The following is a 20,772-nucleotide window of genomic DNA, read 5'->3' as shown; positions in this document are numbered from 1 at the left end:
TACCTTTACCTTGCAGTTTCACCCTCGACTCGAAGCTTGGTCCTTATTCGGGAGGTAGATGGAGTGCCGAAGCAAATCTATTATATGAGCCAAGTCCTCTGGGACACTGAAATGAGATACTCAAAGTTCGAAAAGTGGCCTATATTCTTATTACCTCGGCTAGAAGACTCCAGTCCTACTTTCAAGCTCACTCCATCACCCTGTTAGCAAACCAACCATAGAGGCAAATCTTATAGAAACTAGATGCATTGGAAAGGTTCACCAACTAGGCGTTAAGCTCGAGGAGTTCAACATCCACTATCGACCCCGACCAGCCATCAAAGCCCAAGTGTTGGTGGACTTCTTGAGGAGTGCACAATTTTCAAAAATGTAGAGGTTAGTAAAGAGCCACAAGAGGATAGCCAAGAGATTTCTAGGTACGCCACATCAACGAGTCTTCTAGTTTGAGTGGAAGCAAAGCCAGGCTAATCTTCACTAGTCTATATGGAGTAATGGTAGAATACGCCCTGTGCTTCGACTTCAAGGCATCTAATAATGAAGCCAAGAACATGACCCTCATCACTGGCCTCAAACTCACCCGAGAGCTTGAAGTTCAATGCCTGAAGGCCCTCGGTGACTCTTTATTGGTCATCGGACAAGTCCGAGAGTACTTCAAAGCTAGAGTTCTTGTGATGGCCATATACCTGCAAAAAGTCAAGGATATCTCCTCGGCCTTCGATGGATTCGAAGTCTGACAAATCCCTAAGTTGGAGAACCCAAGGTCCGATCTACTGTCGAAGCTCACTACCTTAGAGTGCACGGATTGGTAGAAGACAATCTACCTATAAGTATTTGAGAAGCTGAGCGTCGAGCTAAGCTCGATCTTGCAAGCTACTTCAAGCCAAGCTGGATTAATTCCCTCGTTGACTACCTCTAGGATGGAAAACTTCCCGAGGACAGGAAGGAAGCTCGAAAACTCAAGCACCAAACTCGTTACATCGTTTTGGAGAAAAAATCGTACAAGTAGTCCTTCACCCTGTCTCTTCTCCGATGTCTCCAATCTTTTAAGACTGATTACGCTCTTCGGGAGGTTCACGAAAGAATCCGTAGTTGTCAGTTAGGGGGCAGGACCCTAGCATACAAGGTCATGCGACAAGGTTTCTATTGTCGACCATTCTAAACGATGTAGCTGACTTGGTGAGGAGGTGCGACCAAGGCCAGCAACATACGAACATCCAACGATAGCCTGCAGTCCCACTCATGCCAATCAATGCCCCTTGAACTTTTGTCTAATGAGGGATGAATATCCATAGATCTTTCCTGCAAGCAACTGAGTAGAGAAAATTTTTGATAGCAGCCATTAACTACTTCATCAAGTGGATCAAGGTCGATCTATTAGCCTGGATTACCGAGAGCTACGCTCGAGATTTTGTTAGGAAGTCCATCATATTGCAATTTGGGTTTCCTCGGGTGATCATCACCGACAATGGCAGGCAGTTCGATAATACCCTCTTTAAGAAATTCTACGCTGCCCGTCATATAGGTCATCAACTCACTTCGATCGGACATCCTCAAACCAATGGAGAAGCCAAAGTGACGAATGAAACCATCCTACATGGCTGAAGATAAGGCTAGACCGAGCAAATGGGCTTTGGGCCAATGAGTTACATAGTATCTTTTGGGCGTATTAGACAACACACAAAATTCTAATAGGAGAAACTCCCTTTAGCCTTGCGTTTAGCACCGAAGTGGTGATTCCATTGGAGATTGGCCTATCATCCCCTCTAGTGAACTCCTTTAATGAACAAAGGAACCTAGAACATCTCCAAGCTAACCTAGACCAATTGGAGGAAACAAGAGAACGAGCTTAGATCCAGATGGCAACATATAGTGCGAGTAATTCGATGCTATAACTCTCAAGTGAAATTTAAATTCTTCTAACTCAGAACTTTGTTCTCAAAAGGACCAAGGTGGTGTAGCCAACATAATAAGGTAAGCTTGCACCGAATAGGGAAGGGTCATACAAAGTGACCGAGGTCATCCGCCCAAGAACCTACCATTTGGAGCACCTAGATGGGATGCTAGTGCCTCGGACATGAAACTCAGCCAACCTTCAAGTGTACCATCAGTAAGATATATCAATACACCATGTAAACCTAACTATGAATAAATGAAACTCTTTTCTCCAAATACTATCTAAAGTATTTTATATCGGGTACCTCACTTCCAATCAATCATAAGGTCAGACGCATCTCACTACAACCACCGATGAAGATGCTCTCAAGCATAACGAGTCAAACGAACTATCTAACAGCCATAAGGAGGCGATACCTCTATATGTCAAACGAGCCATTTAACGTCCCCTACCTATGAGCCCACATGGCTAGGGCGTTCTTTGGGGAGCTCCTATAGAGACAAAACTTCCATTCGTCGGACAAGCTATTTTACAAACCCGACCTACAAGCCCATGCAACTAGAAAGTTCTTTAGGAGCTCTCATAGAGGCAACACCTCCGTTCATCGAACAAGCCATTTAATAACCCTAACCTAAGATCTTACATGGCTAGGAAGTTCTTTGTGGAGCTCCCACATAAGCAACAACTCTGTTCATCAGACGAGTCATTTAACGACCCCAACTCACATGCCCACATGGCTAGAAAGTTCTTTGAGAAGCTCTCGCAGAGGCAACACCTTTGTTCTACCAACCCTTGAGCCAAAGATCTAGCAAGCTAACCAGCCTCTTTCGGTAGGGATGGCCCCGGTGGAGATACCAATCTCCATTCCACTAGCCTTTGAGCTGAAGATCCAATGAGCCCATGACTTCTACAAGCTGGCAATGGCTCAGGTGCAGATGTCGATCTTCAGACGACAACGAAACAGAAAAGCCTCACCAACCAAGAAGTCTTAATAAGCCGAGTACTATTGAAGCCCAAACAAACCAAGCTCATTCAACTCCTTAACCTTGGGGAACAACTATGCGATCTCTAGATTTTGACAGTTTGAGAGTTGAATCTTCGAGTACTTCCAACTTACAAGTGCCTCTTTAAAAGGCTTCAGTCCCCATCTCAACTAAGCCAGGGTAGAAATGGGGGTAAGGCCCTAACGATCTTCCGATGACAATCTCACACCTCAGCCACCAAACAGATCGATCGGGTTGATCATCAGGGATGATCATGTGCAATGCCGATCAATTTTACTTGGTGAATGCACATACACCACAAACTAGTCTGAGCAAAAAAGAAGCGCAAAATATAAATGCTTTCATTCATTGCTTTAGTTATAAAGAAACATTAGCTCGATAGCCGAGCAACTTTACAAAATAGGTACAAGACTCAGACACTACAAAACCAACTCTATAGACTAGATAGGTCAGATGAAGCAACCGTTGATTGGAAAGCCATGCCCCATCTTAATCATTGCTTCATCCTTGCCAGAAAGTAGCTCAAGAATGACCGAACTTTCATTAATTACAGCATCCAAAAGGAGTTTGATCTTCACCCTGCTCTATGCGTCCTCAAGGAGGTCGAGAAAGTCAAAGAAGAGTCCTTAGCCAAGCATTCTCTAACGAGAACTCGACTGAAGGCTCACACTCCATCACTCAATTAGCCTTCCTCTTTGCCTCTGCATCTTGATGACGGGTGACTTATAGTTCCTTTATGAGCTCATATCTCTTGATCTCCATCTCTTCTGCCTTAGTTTCAACCATCCTCCGCTCCACCTCCATCTAATCACCCTCCGGCGAGCCTTGATGGCCTTTTTTGCAGCTAGCCTGCTGTTCCGAAGCTCTAGTTCTTTCTTAATTTTAACTACTCTCTACATGGCTTGTTGTAGAGCCAGTTGAAGCACCTTAAGGTGGTTTGGAGGCCATGAGAGATTCACGTAGAGAAGGGAAGAAAGAGAAGAAAAATGGGAGAGGACAAAGAAGATGGGCCTTGCCCCATCTGCATGGGGTGACCCCCTCCTTTATAAAGTTCATGGACGATCGGGATCGAACCATTCCACCTAATCACCTGCTACATGTCATGCTCCTCAAGCCCCTAGTAGTCAGTATCCCTTTTGAAAAATATTTCTTAAGGCTCATCCTTCAGAGGACGGCCGCCTCAAAGTTATTGACCTTATAAAGGCATCACAAAGTTCGACAAAGCATCTACTCCGAACATCAAGACTAAAAAAAAATACCTCAGAATAGCAACAATGAGCGAGCGTGATGTCATCCGCTCATTTGTGAGACAACCATATGGCTCCAAAAATTTGCGTTGAGCATACAGCCTCGATCACATCAAGTTTGAAAGCAAGCGACCTACAAGCTTACATCGGCTCATAAGTTGACCTACATTAGCAAGCCTATATTGGATCATACGCTGACCTACATCATGAGGCTACATCAGCTCCTACACCAACCTACCTCAAACAACCTAAAGGACTTGGAGAAAAATTGAAGTTGAGCCTAATGTTCGAGCTACTAAAACTAGTTCGAGTAGAACACTTGCAAAATCAAGCAACGAGCAAGCAAAGATAAGATGAAGATAAAGTCCATTTTATTTCATGGGAGGAGGCTTACAAAAGAGCAAAAAAGAGAAGAAGAGTACAAAAAAAAAATGGCTCATAAACATTGAAGCTGAAAAGATATCTATTCTACTCTTCTCCTTCTCCTTCGGAGGAAGACCCTTTTTCAGCGATGGTTGAACCTCCGAGGTTGGCAACCAAACTAAGGTTGAATTGAGGATGCAGCTCGGCAACCATCTCTCAACAATCACCAAAACCTTTGTTAAAGGAGTCTGTGGTAGCCTCCAACACTTCATCGTGGAACTTTTGGGAGCACTTGTAATCCATGATGGCCTATTATGCCTTCTCCTTAGCACGGACGACCTGCTCCTCCACTTGGGTAGCTCTGCTCTCAGCCTAGGAGAACCTCTCCTCGGCCTAAGAAGCTTTTTTCTCTGTCTCCGCCACCTTGCCCTAGAGAGGTTATCTCTTTCTCATCCTCCTTAAGATGGGTGATCTCCTGATCGATTTTCTTCCGCAGCACCATGAGCTTCTCCTCCATTGCAGAAGTCTAAGCCTTAGTGGCATCAGCCCTCATCTTGGTGAGATAAGCTTGAGCTTCGGCATCCTCCTTGATTGTCAATCACTTTGTTTTTGCATCGGTTCTAGTCCACTCGGCACTACGGATCCTACACTCGGTGCCCTCCATGTTGCACTAGTAGGATTAGGTGATCTCGGCCAAGACTGTAAAGAAAAAAAATTAGTCCAACTATGCAACCCAAGAGGGGAATAATGTAATGGAATTAAATGCTTAACATATGATTATTGAACTTAGCAAAGGAGCGCTAAGCAAATATGCAAGAAATTAAAGAAAAGAAAATAGGCAAGGCAATCATAAAAAAATTTATAATAGTTCGGTGCCAACCCTGCACCTACATCTACTCTCCAAGAATTCATGAAAATTTCATTATAAACTGTAACTCAGATTATAGCCTAGTTGCTTTTCTTGTTCACAACTAAACCCAATTGATTTTTTCAGATCAATCAATCAAAAATTTTATCGAGTATTTTATGGGTTCACAACCAACCTAGTTGATTTTCTAAGCAATCAACCAAAACTTTTCTTCCGAGTCGATCCTAAGCTCAATACAATCCAATTTTAGGTTTGGATTGACCTTTCTCTCAAGTTTCAATCCCTGAAACTTGTTGCAGCAAAGAATAAAAAGAAGTAAATGTTGTTACAATGAATATAGCTCCAAAACAATAAATATAAAATAATAAGTGGAGCTACACTCTATTGGTTAACTTGAATGCTTTTGAAGATGCTTCACCAACTCTCTAATGTTGGATGTGTGATCTTTCAGCTCACAATGAAAGCTTTAAATGTTTTGCTCATTGAACCTCTCCCTTTTTGCTCTCTTTTTTGGGCTCTAGTAGATTTATCTTTGTAGTTCTTGAGCTCTATTTTTTTTTAGTATTTTCATGCATTTATACTATTTAGAGAAGGTTGGGATACTTTTCTAGCCATTAGACAGCTAACAGACATTGTGAAATTAAAACAACCATTAGACTCACAGAAAAACTAGTTATTGTAGTTGTCAGACGTAGAGGGGTTGACTCGCCATTTTTTAGAGTTGACTCGAGATTTTCAAGAGTCAACTCGTGATCTTCAAAAGTTGGCTCGAACTTGTTTTTATTTTTGCTGTGTTCTATGTTTCGTCTATGGCACTTGTGGAGTTGATCTCTGAGTTCAGGGGTCGACTTGAGATTGTTAGGAGTTGACTCATTGATATTAGGGGTCGACTCTTCAACGGACTGTCTTTTGCTGCTTTCTGTCTTTCTACTATGGTCGTTTTGGGGTTGACTCTAGTTTTACTAGAGTCGGCTCATGAATTCCATAAGTTAAGTCGCTAATGCAATATTTTTTGCGGCTGTCTTTTCTCTGTGGCTATTCTAAAGTCGACTCGACTGTTTCTGGGATTGACTCTAGTTTTACTGAAGTCGGCTCATGAATTTCATGGGTCGACCTTCAATAAGATAAATTTTTTGACTTTCTATATGTCCTCTGAAACTATTTTGGGATCGACTCGTGATCTATTGAAGCTTGCTCATGAAGGTGCATCAATCAATAACAGTGTGCCCCGAGATTGACTCATTGCAAGCTTGGGATCGACTCTTGAGGTAGCTCAGGATAAAATTTTTAGTGCTTGTTTATGAGCTTCCAAGGAATGTCTTCATGACCTTTTGGAGTTAACTTCTTGGTGTGGTGCTCAGATGGATGATCTTTATTTGAGAATAGCTGAAGACTTTTTTTTTGCTTTTTAAAATTAATCACTTGAACTCAAAGCAAATAGATTAGTCAACTTTTGACTCAACTATTTTGCATCATCAAAATCAACCTTTTAGGTTTAATAACTGTGATAGTTTTGTGTAGGCACTCTGAAATATGCTGAAGCAAAGAATTTTAGCTGTATAATTGGATAGGTTAATATTTATTTTTTCGTTCTACATGCTTTGCTTTGTTTTTCTTTTATTGACATAGTCATCTCAGCTTTTTTTTGCTTTTTTTTTTTTTTGGGGGGGGGGGGGGGGGGGGGGGGGCGGAGGGGGAGTGCGGAGTCTCTATTTATACTGCATTAATTGTTTACTCTTTATTTTAATATCTAGTAGGCTAAAATTATGTCTATGAATTTGTATTTCTAATAGTATTGTAAATGTCTTCTTGGATTATTTTTTAATGTTATTGAAACATTTTACCATTTTAAGGTATGCTGAAACAAAGACGAGTAGCTGTGGCATTTTTAAAGGTTACCGCTATTTTATTTTAGTCCATTATCTATTATCTTAAAGTTTTGTTTCCTAGTAAATTAAAATTTTGTTAATTTTTATTGAAGCAAAGAACTTTTACTTAAATTTTTATTTGTAGTTTAGTCCTAGTTTTTGTTTCTAGGAAGTTTATAAAGCAAATTGCTGCCTATTACAAGAGATAAAAGAGTGATATTCCTCTTTGGCTCTCCTGTGATTGTCTTGCAGAGAAAGTTGGGTTTTATAAAATCTTGTAGTATGTATTTTTTGTCTTTTAAATTTTAGCTTATGTTTTTTTTTTCTTTTGTTGTGGTGATTATTTAGGTTATAATTGTTGTCACTATTGGTGTTTTATTTATATGCAAATATCTACTAAAGATAATAGTGCTTTTATTTTTCTTTCTAAAATACTAAAATGTATATGAGGAGTAGCTTTACTGTTTGCGTACCGTAGTATGATTTTGTTTCAACCTGTTATGTGTTTATCAGTTTTCATTAAGGTATAGAATCTTAGCTTTAGTATGTGCAATTCATTGTTTATTAGTTTCCCTAAGTAGGGTTTATGTTGCAAATGAAGTTTATTTTGGTTCATTTTCAGACATGTATCTAATTATTGGTGCCATTTTTTTTCATTCCTATGATATTGGCAAGCTATTTGAATTTATTTTTTTGCTGGAACAATCTAAACTTTATAATATTGCTTTACTGCAAGTCAAATTTTTATACGTTATTAGTGTTATGTATTACATAGCCTTATATTTTGTGTTCAGGTTACCTGAAATGTTTGTCCATCATTTCTACTGTATGTCAAGCTATCCTTATGCTCCTTTGTTAGCTATAATATTTGTAAAAGTTATTTCTGGTCTGTTTGTTTTTATTAGTTTCCAATTAAAGTACTCTTACTGCCATATTTGTAAATTGGATCTATTTTAGCCTGTTCCACATGGGAGACATCTTCGGTTCATTGCCATTTCATTTCTTAAAAGAGAGATTATCTAGCAAAGAGAGATTAGTTTTTGTTATCACTCCAAGATTTTTTTCTAAACTAATTTTGGCTGTCCATGCAAAGCTCCCATATCTGCATGCGAAATCCGGTTATTTGTAACTGCTTCTGTACATTGTTGATTGGCATTGATTAGTTGCTTGAAAAGAGATGCATTTTTTCCTTGAAGTTGCTCAACCTGACGATTAAATGACAAAACAATTATATAAGCTCCTTTGTTTTCTCTTACTTATTTTCCCCCCATCAAAAGGCTCTTTCCTACTACTTGCTGATTTTATATATTTGATGACAATTCTATTTTCATCTTTTTATGAATCTTAGAGGCAATGATTGAAAATATAGAGATCTCTCCTCTCTATGAAGTTCTAGTGTGTTTGGATTATTTTGAAGTCTTGGAAATGAATGGCGTATTTGCGCGACTATGTCATTATTTTGGCTGTCTTCTTCTGTTGGATGGCTGACTAGGCAAATCATCTAATTCTCTATGACACAAGGACTCTGTTACTAGGAAACAAATCACATATGTTCTATATTGTCAGAGGTATTCCTCTGAATTTGTCCACTTTGTTGATCTAGCAGATGCACGAGGTTGTGAGTTGGCCAAAAGTCTCGTTGCCTCATGGTATGGTACTCACTCTGGTATTCAAACAGTATGGTGCTAATTTTAAGGATGAGGCCACACATGAGCTGATATACTCTCTACAACGACCATACACTACTTTTGCTCTTCTATTGGTCCACTATTATGCATAAGGGCTCCCTGACCAGAATCATTGATAGACATAATTTCAGCAAGCTTGTGCATTCACAGAACTGGGACAAATATTCATCACAGGACCTAGGCTCTCAATAACAGGCAAACATATGAACACAATGGAGCCTTAGCTTGAATTCCAAAGGCAATGAAGACATGAAGGCCATATTCGGATCATGAGATCAACATTCCAGTAGAAAATACCATGAAGAACTAGAATATCTGGAAAATAAATGAAGCAAATCATATGACAATGGCAGTAACATTAAGGTCTCTTGTTCACAGTTCACAACCAACTTAATTAAGCCTTGCACTATGTTTCGGGGCAAATTTGCAAACCAGTTGAATGCAGTCTTTAAATACAAGACATAGTCCTGCACCAATTACCAAATGGGATGCATGATGCATAGAGTAATGTTCGACCAAGATTTGGTTCCTGCGCATCTTATGATTATCATACAGTTGGTTACATGCTGTTACGAGTTGATAATCTGGAATTGTCTGATGCATGCCAAGTCTCATGCATCAAGTTGCTGATTAATCAATTACCTCAATGTATTATCTAAATTATGCACACAGTTTTCACTTATCAAAAATGGCTAAATATCAGGGGAGTACAATGGGAGTAGGTTTGTACATATAAATATGCATTACCTCATTCTTTGGGCAGATACAAACAACCTTGACCTGGTGGTTGGCACATTACATGCATATTGGCCTAAGTCTGTCTTGGGAACCATGCAGGATTATTTATTTCTTAAATTATTTTTTTGGTTTCCATCTTTAATCAAGGTTAGCACCACAATTCTAGATTGAAATTGACTCGATAAGTGAGATGAGCATCAGCTCAAATGCACATCAGGTAAATCTGCTGTGGCTTTCTTAACAGGTTAATTCCTCGTCTAGGTCCTGAATCAAATAGCTCCCTACAGTTCGACGTAAAGGAAGTTTACATGCTTTGGTGGACCTTTCCTTCCATGAGAGTCCAATTGTTCAGAGGCTTGAAGATGTTGGAGTAAGACATCTACAAAAGTGAAACCCATGTGTTACTATGGGTGTTTGAATCCTCTTCCAACGGCTTGCATGTTCCATCTCCCTTCCTGAAGTAATCCCATTACTGTGGTCAAAGAGAATGTGTCAGTGTAAGAGATATGGTACACTAGCAGTATTGATGCATAACAGACGCAATGTATAGGTATAGAACTAAAATGGTATGCTGAACCCACTCATACTGGATGTACCGATGATGTACCAAAATGTTAACTATGGGATCCGATACTGAGACACATGAATCTTGATACGAGAAGTTGCTTTAACCCTATATCGGCATGCTCATAATATTTCTGCTACAAATTGCAGTCCGTCAGGACCCGCCAATCTCCTGTCTATGCAACATGAATAAGATTCATGCAGCATCCAGATGATCCAATGATGGAATTTAACCTGCACATATTCCTGTGGATTGCATTCTCCAAGAGAGATTATTGGGAGCTAGGGATGAGATCTATCAACCACACAAGCAGTCAATTTTCTGCTCTGATATGCATGATGTAATGAGAACAGAAGAAAACCATAAAGGAAAAATATATCCCTCAAACGATACCACAATAGCCAAAAAAAAAAGGAGGGGCCTTTGTTTTTCTGACCGCGCCAAGCCAAATTTCTGTTTTGCTGATCCAGTCTGAGTCTGTTTCAACAGTCATTTGATTATAGTTAACATTGAGGAAAAAGATGCATCCAAATAAACAATCCTCGGATGTAAGTAGTTTACCGTCAATACAAGTATACAGAGTTTGGAATGAGGAAAAAATGTCTTTCTAAATGAGTAAAGATCAAGAACAAATTACTCCACCTATTCCTAAATTAGATTCTGCTGTTGAGCCTGTAATTACCGGTCATGTTGTCTCGGTCATTGCCCATGAGTTGACATGCCTTTCAACAACTTAAGAGTCCTTGTTCTCATTGTTTTTCTTCTTGAGGTACCTGCTCAGAGCTGATTTGGCCTTTGTCCACTGCTTCTCAGACTCGGCACTCCTCATGAAAGTGCAAACTTCACCAATATTTACTTTTGGAATAGTCCTCTTGTGTTGCTGTTGGCCATTTTCCTGAGGTTCTCTACTTCCGTCTTCCACAGCTGCTTTGTTCCGATCTCCCTTCTGCAGCATCTCAACAAGATTAGGTGCGACATCCCGCTTTTGCTGGATGTTTCGCTCAACTTCGAAGGGCTTGGAACCCTCTGCTTTAGACTGAACTTTCCTCTTCTTTGATGCAGCAGAAGTGATTGTGCCTGGGTCGCTAGCATTTGACAGCTTTGTTTCCAGTGAACTGATGCCCGGCAATACATTTGATATGCTGAATGAGGTGTTGCCCAACCCTCCAACAAGATCTTTCCATGAGGATTTCTGTATCCATGAGTTACTTCTTGTTGATTCAGCAGTACTCCTTTCCAGTTCAGTTTGGCTGTTGAGAACTGGAGCTTCTGTAACAGTCTCCAATTCTTGACAGCCCTCCGGGATTTTACTTCTAGGCAGTATAGAAGTGAATTCATCTTCAATGGTTTTGCCAGCCACAGTTGGACCAGATTCCTGGTTCAACACAACTTCTGAAGTAACAGACAGTGCAGTTTTCTGCTGTTTCTCAGAATGTGTCTTATTTCGCATCAATTTATTTTTAAAAGGTTTGAGCTTGGAAAATCTCGATTCCTGGAGATCACAGCATAAACAGGAAGTTTAGTATTTGTCAGAGATGTATCATTTTTCCTAGGCAAGAAAATTTCTATCAAATAGAGCAAACAGTTTCTCCTAACAAAGACCCCAGGTCTTTGCTCCAAAAGGGGGAGAGAAGGGTGGAAGCCTCAATATTATTAACAGGCCCAGAAGTTCTAATTTCATGTAGTTTATTATTTGATTTAAAGTGTACAATCAGAAAAGAAAGGGTTTAGAATCAACCATCCATAGATCTCGCGTACCTGATCCACGGACAGTGTTTCCCTTCCTCTTAACTGTGCTAGCATGTCATCGCTTTGTCCCGTCCCAATGTTGGTCACTAGATTGTCTGCATCTGCCTCCTGAATTTCCTCTGTTTCTTTCACCTGAACATCATTATTAGAGGGGTCCAAAGTGTTTTCATTTTTAGCTAATTTGAGCATTCCAGAGGCAGCCATTTCATTTTCTTCCTTTTCAAAGAGCTTATTCATCACAGAAGTCATAATACTTCTCTCTTTCTCATTTGCCGCTTTGTTCAAAGAAGAAAGATAATCTTTGCTCACTGTTTTAGACAATTCATAATGTTCCTCACAGTCACAGAAATGAATTGGGAGAGGAGGAGCTTCCATTCGTTGGAAACTGTACTTGTGCTTGCCTGTTCCTTTATATGGCAATGTCTTCACCTACATAACAAATTTAGTTATTGTCAAGAACAACTCTATATTTCAAACAATTTATAGCCCACTAACAATTAAATTTCAGAAATTACAAAACCAAATAACAAGCAGCCCAAGGGAGAAGACCCCAACCAAGACTATTAGATATACTTTATTAACATAAAGCAAATGTAATAGAAAAGTAACTCGATTACAAAATCACGGGTCAAATTATCATTAAAAAAAAAAAGACAGATTGCAAAACTGACTTGAACCGGGTTAGCTCAGGGCGTACCACACCGACGCAATGCGAAACCAGTTTGGTTTGTTGGTTCAGTATGGGAACTGGTCCAAACCAAGAAAAATTGCCAGGTTTCGCTCGGTACCAACCCATACCATCCGGTTTCAAGTGGTATCATTTTACAAAAGTGAGAAAAAAACAGAGGCTAGGAGCTATCTCGATACAAGTGTCATACCATACCAACCGTACTCTATTGAACTGGTAACATACCGGTATGGTACCCAGTACCCAAATTGCAAACCTTGAAAGACTACTTTGGCCATATTGTGTAGCTATGGGAGTAGATCATACCTTTTGCATATACATGTGCACCAAAATAAATATACTATGTACATACAAAAATACATACATACATATCAGAAATTCCTACGTAAATTTCTTCAATGAAAATCATCACTCAAGACTCTGAATTCAATGGCAGGGTTTGAGGATTTATAGCGATGTACATAGATAAAATAAAAAATATAAGTTTCCATGTGTATATCCAGTATCATAAATCACACATATGAGAAGATCTTCCATTGCCATTTTCCAACAAATTGTCCCAAAAACAAAATAAATGATCTCTTTAAAGTAATAGAATATTTGTGCAAAATAATGTGCTCCATCATTAATATGACAAGCAGTTTTTTAATGAAAAAAAGCAGCACTACACATTTCTATTTGATACATATTTATTGCACTATTTCTATTTTCCTGAGTTGAAACTCAGATGATCTAACAAGAACTACACATTTCAAGTTACAACATTGCCTGCAAATCATTCTCACCAGCAAAACATCTTAAATATACTACACATGAGCAATAAGAGCATACCTTTCTCAGTCTTGGAAAGAAAATTCGAAGCTGCATCTTCTCCTGGGTCAAATGTTCTGACATTTTCAGGTAGTCTGCATCTTTCTTTATATCATGATTAACTGCTGTTGCTAGTTTTGCATCTTCTGCCCACTCTTGCTTCAAGCGAGCAAGATAATGCTCTTTAGCCTTTTCAAGTCTAAGCTTCCCTCCTTTCCAAGTACATCCATTATACTACACCAAAACAGTTAAAAAATATCAGGGAGTTTGACAGGTTAGCATGAAGTCAAACGCCCAACCTCACCCCTTCCCCCAACCCACCCCTGCTTGTGGGGTACGATGCAAGTGGTAAAACTCCAAATAAACATGTTTTTTTATTTCTGTTATATGGGCTAATAAAATTAGTGAAATTATTCCTTCAGGTAAAAAGTAAAAGAGTCTCACTCCTATAAGAAAAGAAAGATATTTTAGTTGGTAAGCCTTTGAGCGAACTTTTCATGGCAAAATGAACTAATAATATTTTGTTCTCTCTTTGTTCAAGTATCCTATATGGCTACGTAAGGAAATAGAAGCTTTGCCCAACAATGATTGAGCTTTTCATCCCCTTCTTCGTAAAGCAAACGGCTTATACAAGATCTTCGGATTTCATGGTTGCCCCCCTAAAAAAAATATGACCATATAACATATAGAGAAACTTTTGACCTGAATCTAAACTTCATTCACATCACCCTCAAATTAATGTTATTTTTAATGATTTAGAAGAACATATCATCGGATACAAAATGATCATCCATTATGATCCAGGAAATCAATTCTTCAACCAGCAGACCATCACTCTCTAAAGATTGCAGTAATGACAAACCTCCATGCATCTTCCTGAAATTCTCCATCAGAGTCTGTGCAAATCTCAACTTCCTTTGAACGATAATGAGATTTTATACAGACTAAGGAGAAAATGGAATGTTTATAAGTTGATCTGCAATTCTAGAGCAATTAAAAACCAAGGCTACCATGTTATTTAACTACTGAATAGTTTATGATTCCACAAAAACCATCCATTGTCGGGTCCTAGAAATCGAAGAAAGTGAGAGGCTTCGTTTCCATTGTCCATAAATAAATAGATAAATAAAGTCCCATTGCTCGTCCAACTTGAAACACACCAAGTTCTCAAGCATGAGAGCTCTAACTACTTCAGACCAAGCACCAAATATCAGGTTTGAATAAGAAAACTGAAACTGCCTGAAACCGTAATATAGAAAAGAAAGGATTGAGAATCAGGAAACTAACAGTTGCAAAAAGCTTTGACAGGTTAGCATGAAGTCAAACGCCCAACCTCACCCCTTCCCCCAACCCACCCCTGCTTGTGGGGTACGATGCAAGTGGTAAAACTCCAAATAAACATGTTTTTTTATTTCTGTTATATGGGCTAATAAAATTAGTGAAATTATTCCTTCAGGTAAAAAGTAAAAGAGTCTCACTCCTATAAGAAAAGAAAGATATTTTAGTTGGTAAGCCTTTGAGCGAACTTTTCATGGCAAAATGAACTAATAATATTTTGTTCTCTCTTTGTTCAAGTATCCTATATGGCTACGTAAGGAAATAGAAGCTTTGCCCAACAATGATTGAGCTTTTCATCCCCTTCTTCGTAAAGCAAACGGCTTATACAAGATCTTCGGATTTCATGGTTGCCCCCCTAAAAAAAATATGACCATATAACATATAGAGAAACTTTTGACCTGAATCTAAACTTCATTCACATCACCCTCAAATTAATGTTATTTTTAATGATTTAGAAGAACATATCATCGGATACAAAATGATCATCCATTATGATCCAGGAAATCAATTCTTCAACCAGCAGACCATCACTCTCTAAAGATTGCAGTAATGACAAACCTCCATGCATCTTCCTGAAATTCTCCATCAGAGTCTGTGCAAATCTCAACTTCCTTTGAACGATAATGAGATTTTATACAGACTAAGGAGAAAATGGAATGTTTATAAGTTGATCTGCAATTCTAGAGCAATTAAAAACCAAGGCTACCATGTTATTTAACTACTGAATAGTTTATGATTCCACAAAAACCATCCATTGTCGGGTCCTAGAAATCGAAGAAAGTGAGAGGCTTCGTTTCCATTGTCCATAAATAAATAGATAAATAAAGTCCCATTGCTCGTCCAACTTGAAACACACCAAGTTCTCAAGCATGAGAGCTCTAACTACTTCAGACCAAGCACCAAATATCAGGTTTGAATAAGAAAACTGAAACTGCCTGAAACCGTAATATAGAAAAGAAAGGATTGAGAATCAGGAAACTAACAGTTGCAAAAAGCTTTGCCAGAGCTTTATCAGAGTTGGGCTCAAAATCCATGAAGGCGAGGCTCCGGTCACGGACAAACTCCACGCTGTTCACTCTGCCTAGTGCGGCAAATGTCTTCTCGATGTCAGCAGATGTTACGCTAGCACTTAAACCACCAATGAAGACCCTGGTGACCTGTGAACTAGCAGCAGCAGCCTCTCTTTCTGGTACCCCCTCCATCTCAACCTATTATTTCTTCCAGTCCCTCTTTCCTATAATAAAAATGAATATGCAGAAATACCCTTGTGCATCCACTCCTTTTACAAAATCTGGACAGAATTACATTGGAGATAATTTATGCTCAAAAGATAGTGTATTGCTTTAAGATTTTCATTTTCTTAATTAAACAAAAATCATTAAGCAAGAAAAAAAAAGATACAAGAGAAGAAAAATGTCAGCATTAATGTTATATAAGGTATGTCAAATGGATAGGAAGTAAGATGTCTAACTACCAAGGTGAGAGTTAGCTGGATTTAGTATTGTCTGCATCTCTCTGATGCTGATGCATGGCTTCATTATCTCTGACTTAAGATGGACCTCAGTATATGAAAACGTTAGCATTTTTATGATCTCCCAAACATCCAAAACTTGGAAAAGATACATTTGTGCCAAAGTTTTTTTTTTCTTTGTATTTAGCTAGTAACTGAAATTTAAAAGGTTCTTTTTAGTTCATCCGATTATCTGCCCTTGAATATTATTTTTTTTTAAGAATCTAGATGGGGAGATATACATGATAACAATGCTCTGAAAATGGGGGAAAAAAAAAAAAACAATCATGGCATCAACAAATACCAATTCACATGCAGAAGGAGTTAGACGACACTCTATCGAAATTAATGCAATCAAATCTCAAGCAAAATAAATCCATATCACACGCCAAAGTTCTCATCGGATTCCTCATTAGATGCATCAAAATCTAAGCTCAAAAACGTATCAAGAAAAAAAAACCTACAAATCTATCCTAGATCTTCGTTAATATACCAAAAGGACGCAGTACCTCAAAATCTGAGGAAAAGAACGCAGAAGCCTCTCAGGCCTTGAAGTCGGATGGGTCGGAACCCGCCGGAGAGGAGGGAAGGTGAGGGATAGCGGAGTAAGAAGGAGCGCCAAAGCAAGGAAGGGCGGCGATTGGGGCGGTGGAGAAGGAGCAAGGTGCTTTTTTTCGGCTCCCCGGATGAAGTCGAGCAATCGCCCCCGCCGGCCCGAGACTATAGAGTCGGGCCTGGACAGTTGCGGTCAGGTCCTGGGTCTGGTCGAGAAGGTTTGGGCTCAGGTCGTAGAGCCCAAATAAAAATATATTCCAAAGTCTGACTCAAAGCCGAATCCGATCCGGCCTGCCACCGGGAACCTTAACCCTCCACCCAAGGCCTGCCCACCTTTTTCCTCTCTCTCTCTCCCCCTCTCGCTCCTAAACCTATTTTTTTAATTGTATGTTCATAAATATGGATTGCTTATAAAGTTTATAGGCTTTGTTGAATATATTTCATGCATGATGTTTTTTTGGAGTTGATGGAAGTATTTATTTCATTAGTCTTTTAGAAAATTGCACTACTAATGCATGGGGATATATAAGGCCACCCAGGATTTATATAAGTAGTGTGTGGTTGTCACAACTTAGGACCTCATCCAAAAACGCCAAAAGGTATTATTTGGGTTTGGTGATCCTCTAAAGTACCCAAAATCTACTCGGCAAATAATCGTACACCTGCACGGATTCTTACATACTCTTCCCATTTAAGCCCTAAAGTTCTTGACAGGTTAAGAGTTCAAATCCATTCAAATCTAATCACAAGCATCACGATCAGCCTGTAGTCACCCTCAATAAATTTGTATTGCAGTGTCGCATAGTCCACATAGGTTACGGGCTAAGTCGCTCTAATATTATTTGTAACAACCTAAGATCTTACTTAAAATGGTTAGCCGGAAGGTATTATTTGGGTTCTGTGATCCTGTATAAGTATCCAAGATCTATCCAGTGAATAACCGATGTGGAACTAAACTCATCCGCATGGGTCTCACATACTCCCCTATTTAAAATATTATTTATCATGCCCCATATCCGAAGCTCAATATGGCCATACTACCCCACAATAACACAAAGTCAACATTACATTTAGCTTTTAAATCTATTACAAACAAAATATAATAATTAAAAATCTAATTTTATTATCCATTAAATAAAACCAATATTGGTTCAGAGCATCTAAATCCAAATATAAATATCAAACTTATAATTCTCAATATTCAGAAAATTACTAACTACAATTTTATAATCAACTGAAGAATTAAAGTTTTGCTCTGCTATATAAATCGCCAAGCTTGTTAGTGCGAACTCCAAGCCTGGACCATCTTTCATTCCTATCGACCCTATTCGTCTAAAGAGAAAAAAGACATAGAAGTATATAAGTGACACAACTCAGTAAATAAACCTTTCACTACCATACCGGATCAAGCATAATTTTTTTTCATGTCAATGTATCATTTGAGAAAAATAATAGATATTCCAAAATAAGCAATCCATAGTATAATATATTAAAACAACTCATAAAACAAATCATACATGAACAAATCATCCATATTTCATAAACATAGTTCCAAGTTCATTCTGCAAATAAATAAATAAATCATTCTTCTGTCATCTAGCCATATCTAGTTCAAATATTGCTCATACATATTCGTGCTACGGTCACTTTATACCTATAATAGGCCCATGTTTATAATCAACAACATATCATAGTTCGTATTTATTATTAACTTTAACCCATTAGTAGATGGTCGTTTCGTTGGATGCTAGCTCTAGGATGTCGATTTTTTCAATATTAGGGATCATACATAGCTATCTGAGAATCTTTAGAAAACTTATATCTTTTTCTTAAAACATACACATAAACAAATAAAAAAATACTAAATGGCATGATCAGATTTATATTTTCTAATAAAGCTATTTTAATGAAACTATTTTTCATAATAAAACATGATTTTCACAATCTATAATTTTAAGAAAACATAACATTTTTATAAGAAATCTTATACACAAAAATATGATAATTTGAAAGAATAAGGAATATAAGATTTACTTACCTCTTTCATCTTAGACCGTCAAATTTTACTAGGTAATTCAGTTAACTCTATAAAAATATTAAAAGCAAAATTAATTTCCGTTTGATAATTTTTAATCGAATTAAAATAATAAGAAAGGGGGATAATTGGCCAAACGACAACATTCGATAAATCCGGGTGGGTCAGGCCTGAGCGATTCAATCAATAAATCATAGGGCATGGACTCGATCAGAGCCAAGGTCGTTTAATGTAGTTCATCATCGGTGGGTTGCATGGACGCTTGACGAGGTCGAATATCGGTCTAGTAGGTGACCTGGGCACTACGACAGTTTAGGGCCTCTTTTTAAGGATCAACTCGAGTTCGTTGGTCAGGTCGATTGGATCCGATTTTAGATTCCTTAGATTTTCTAGAAAGAGAAAGTAGAGAGAGAAATAAGAGAAAGAGAGAGGAGGGGAGAAGAGAGAGAAACCCTTCTCCTTTCCTCCCCCTGCCCCCGCCCCTTTGCCTCTGTAGGTCCAAGGGGGCGGCCATGTGCGGCCCAGCCCCCACTCTTCGGCGGCCACAGCCTCGGCCAAACTGGCAGCTGGCGACGGCTAAGCTCAAAGGAAGAGAAAGGTGAAACAGGGACTGCCCTATTTCATACATTCTAGTGACTCATCAGCCCCAAATCAAGCAGTGGTGACGGGCATGAAGCCAGAAAACGAAGAGAAAGAAGAAGCTTGACCTATTACCTCAGTCCGAAGGAATTTCCGGTGAGGAATCAATGAGGAGATTCGGAGAAGAAGCCTGGAATTCGTAGCTATACCTCGAGAGATTGGTGATTGAATTCAGCAGAGGAAGAGGAAAATTAAATAGATGAAGCATTTGAGTTCTAGATAAACTTGGATGGCCTTCGATTCGGCCGAAATCAAAAGAGGAGGAAGACTTGGAGTCTTCTTCTCCTTCCCCTAAGCTCTGGCTTATAGGCCTATTCTTCTTGGGCCGGCCCATTAGCCCAGATAAATTGGGCTGAGCTGCTACAGTGGTCGTGTATGAATATCTAGTGATGGATTTGATAATTTGAATTAGAGTTTGCCCTTTTTATTTGGAGTTCTTCTTGTTTATCATTTGCTCCTATTCAATAAATAGATTTTTTTGGAGTTGCTACCTGCTTACCTCAGACTCAATGTTCTTTCTTCAAATTGGTATTGGAGCATGACTTGAGAAATCTTCAAAAGTATATTGAGATAGCAGAACTATATATGGAAACAAATAAAATACCTCTAAAAGTTTCTTGTCTGTTGTAAGCCTTGGAAATGTGATACACAGGGGCGGTGATGCAAAAATAAAATTGTTCTCCCAAGTGCAGGAGAATCGCACAAGTAGTAAATTCTCGGGAGTCCGAGGTCGAATCCTCAGGGAACGAAATATATATTAGATTATTTAATATAATTTTAGATTAATTAATTCAATAAATTTGTGGATAAAGATGATGTTTTGCAAATAGAAAATAAATCAGTAAACAGAGAATTGAAATTTGGATAGATTAAGATGGTGTAGGGATCTGGAATCCCCTTCGATGATATTATTTTCAACAATTAAATTCTGGGATTCTTGATTAAGGATCAATCAGATAGAATAGTTCAAATCATAGAGTATATAATTTGAAAACATGAATTCAAGATCTAAGTATTTATCGTGCCGATTACGTCTACGACAAATCAAACATCGAAACAATTCATGAATCAAAAAAATATAAACCATAAGAGATCTATCGCATAAATAAGCATGCAAGAATCAAAAACATATTAATAGATGTAAAGCAAAGAGAGCAATGTTCAGAATTTACTTGAAAGAAAATAAGACATCAAAAGTTCCTCCATCACCCTT

General features: G+C 38.6%; 1 protein-coding gene across 2 annotated transcripts; it reads right to left on the bottom strand.

Annotated features, from left to right (window-relative positions):
- Positions 1 to 10,713: 10,713 nt before the first annotated feature.
- Positions 10,714 to 17,066, bottom strand: ROS3 (RNA-binding (RRM/RBD/RNP motifs) family protein). Of its 2 annotated transcripts, none has more exons than XM_008810837.6 (5): positions 16,840 to 17,066; positions 15,804 to 16,054; positions 13,504 to 13,716; positions 11,994 to 12,413; positions 10,714 to 11,727 (listed from the first exon to the last, which is right to left on the bottom strand). In XM_008810837.6, the coding sequence occupies exons 2-5, from the start codon at positions 16,020 to 16,022 to the stop codon at positions 10,969 to 10,971; spliced, it is 1,611 nt and encodes a 536-aa protein (XP_008809059.3). In that variant the 5' UTR covers positions 16,023 to 16,054; positions 16,840 to 17,066; the 3' UTR covers positions 10,714 to 10,968. The 2 variants fall into 2 exon arrangements, with proteins under 2 accessions (XP_008809059.3, XP_008809060.3); XM_008810838.6 differs by having other exon boundaries at positions 15,804 to 16,111; positions 16,840 to 17,046.
- Positions 17,067 to 20,772: the final 3,706 nt, after the last annotated feature.

This window comes from Phoenix dactylifera, chromosome 16, assembly GCF_051530095.1.
Source record: "Phoenix dactylifera cultivar Ajwa chromosome 16, Ajwa_hap1_PhDact_Kaust_v1.1, whole genome shotgun sequence".
NCBI classification, from domain to species: Eukaryota; Viridiplantae; Streptophyta; class Magnoliopsida; order Arecales; family Arecaceae; genus Phoenix; species Phoenix dactylifera.
Note: the sequence above shows the minus strand (reverse complement) of the source record. Positions and strands in the feature narration are given on the sequence as shown.

Coding starts and splice junctions, on each gene's coding strand:
- ROS3 (XM_008810837.6), bottom strand. CDS start 16,022: ATGGAGGGGGTACCAGAAAGAGAGGCTGCTGCTGCTAGTTCACAGGTC. Junction 12,414..13,503: donor TCTTTCCAAGACTGAGAAAG/GTATGCTCTTAT, acceptor TTTGTTATGTAG/GTGAAGACATTGCCATATAA. Junction 11,728..11,993: donor AAACACTGTCCGTGGATCAG/GTACGCGAGATC, acceptor TGTGATCTCCAG/GAATCGAGATTTTCCAAGCT.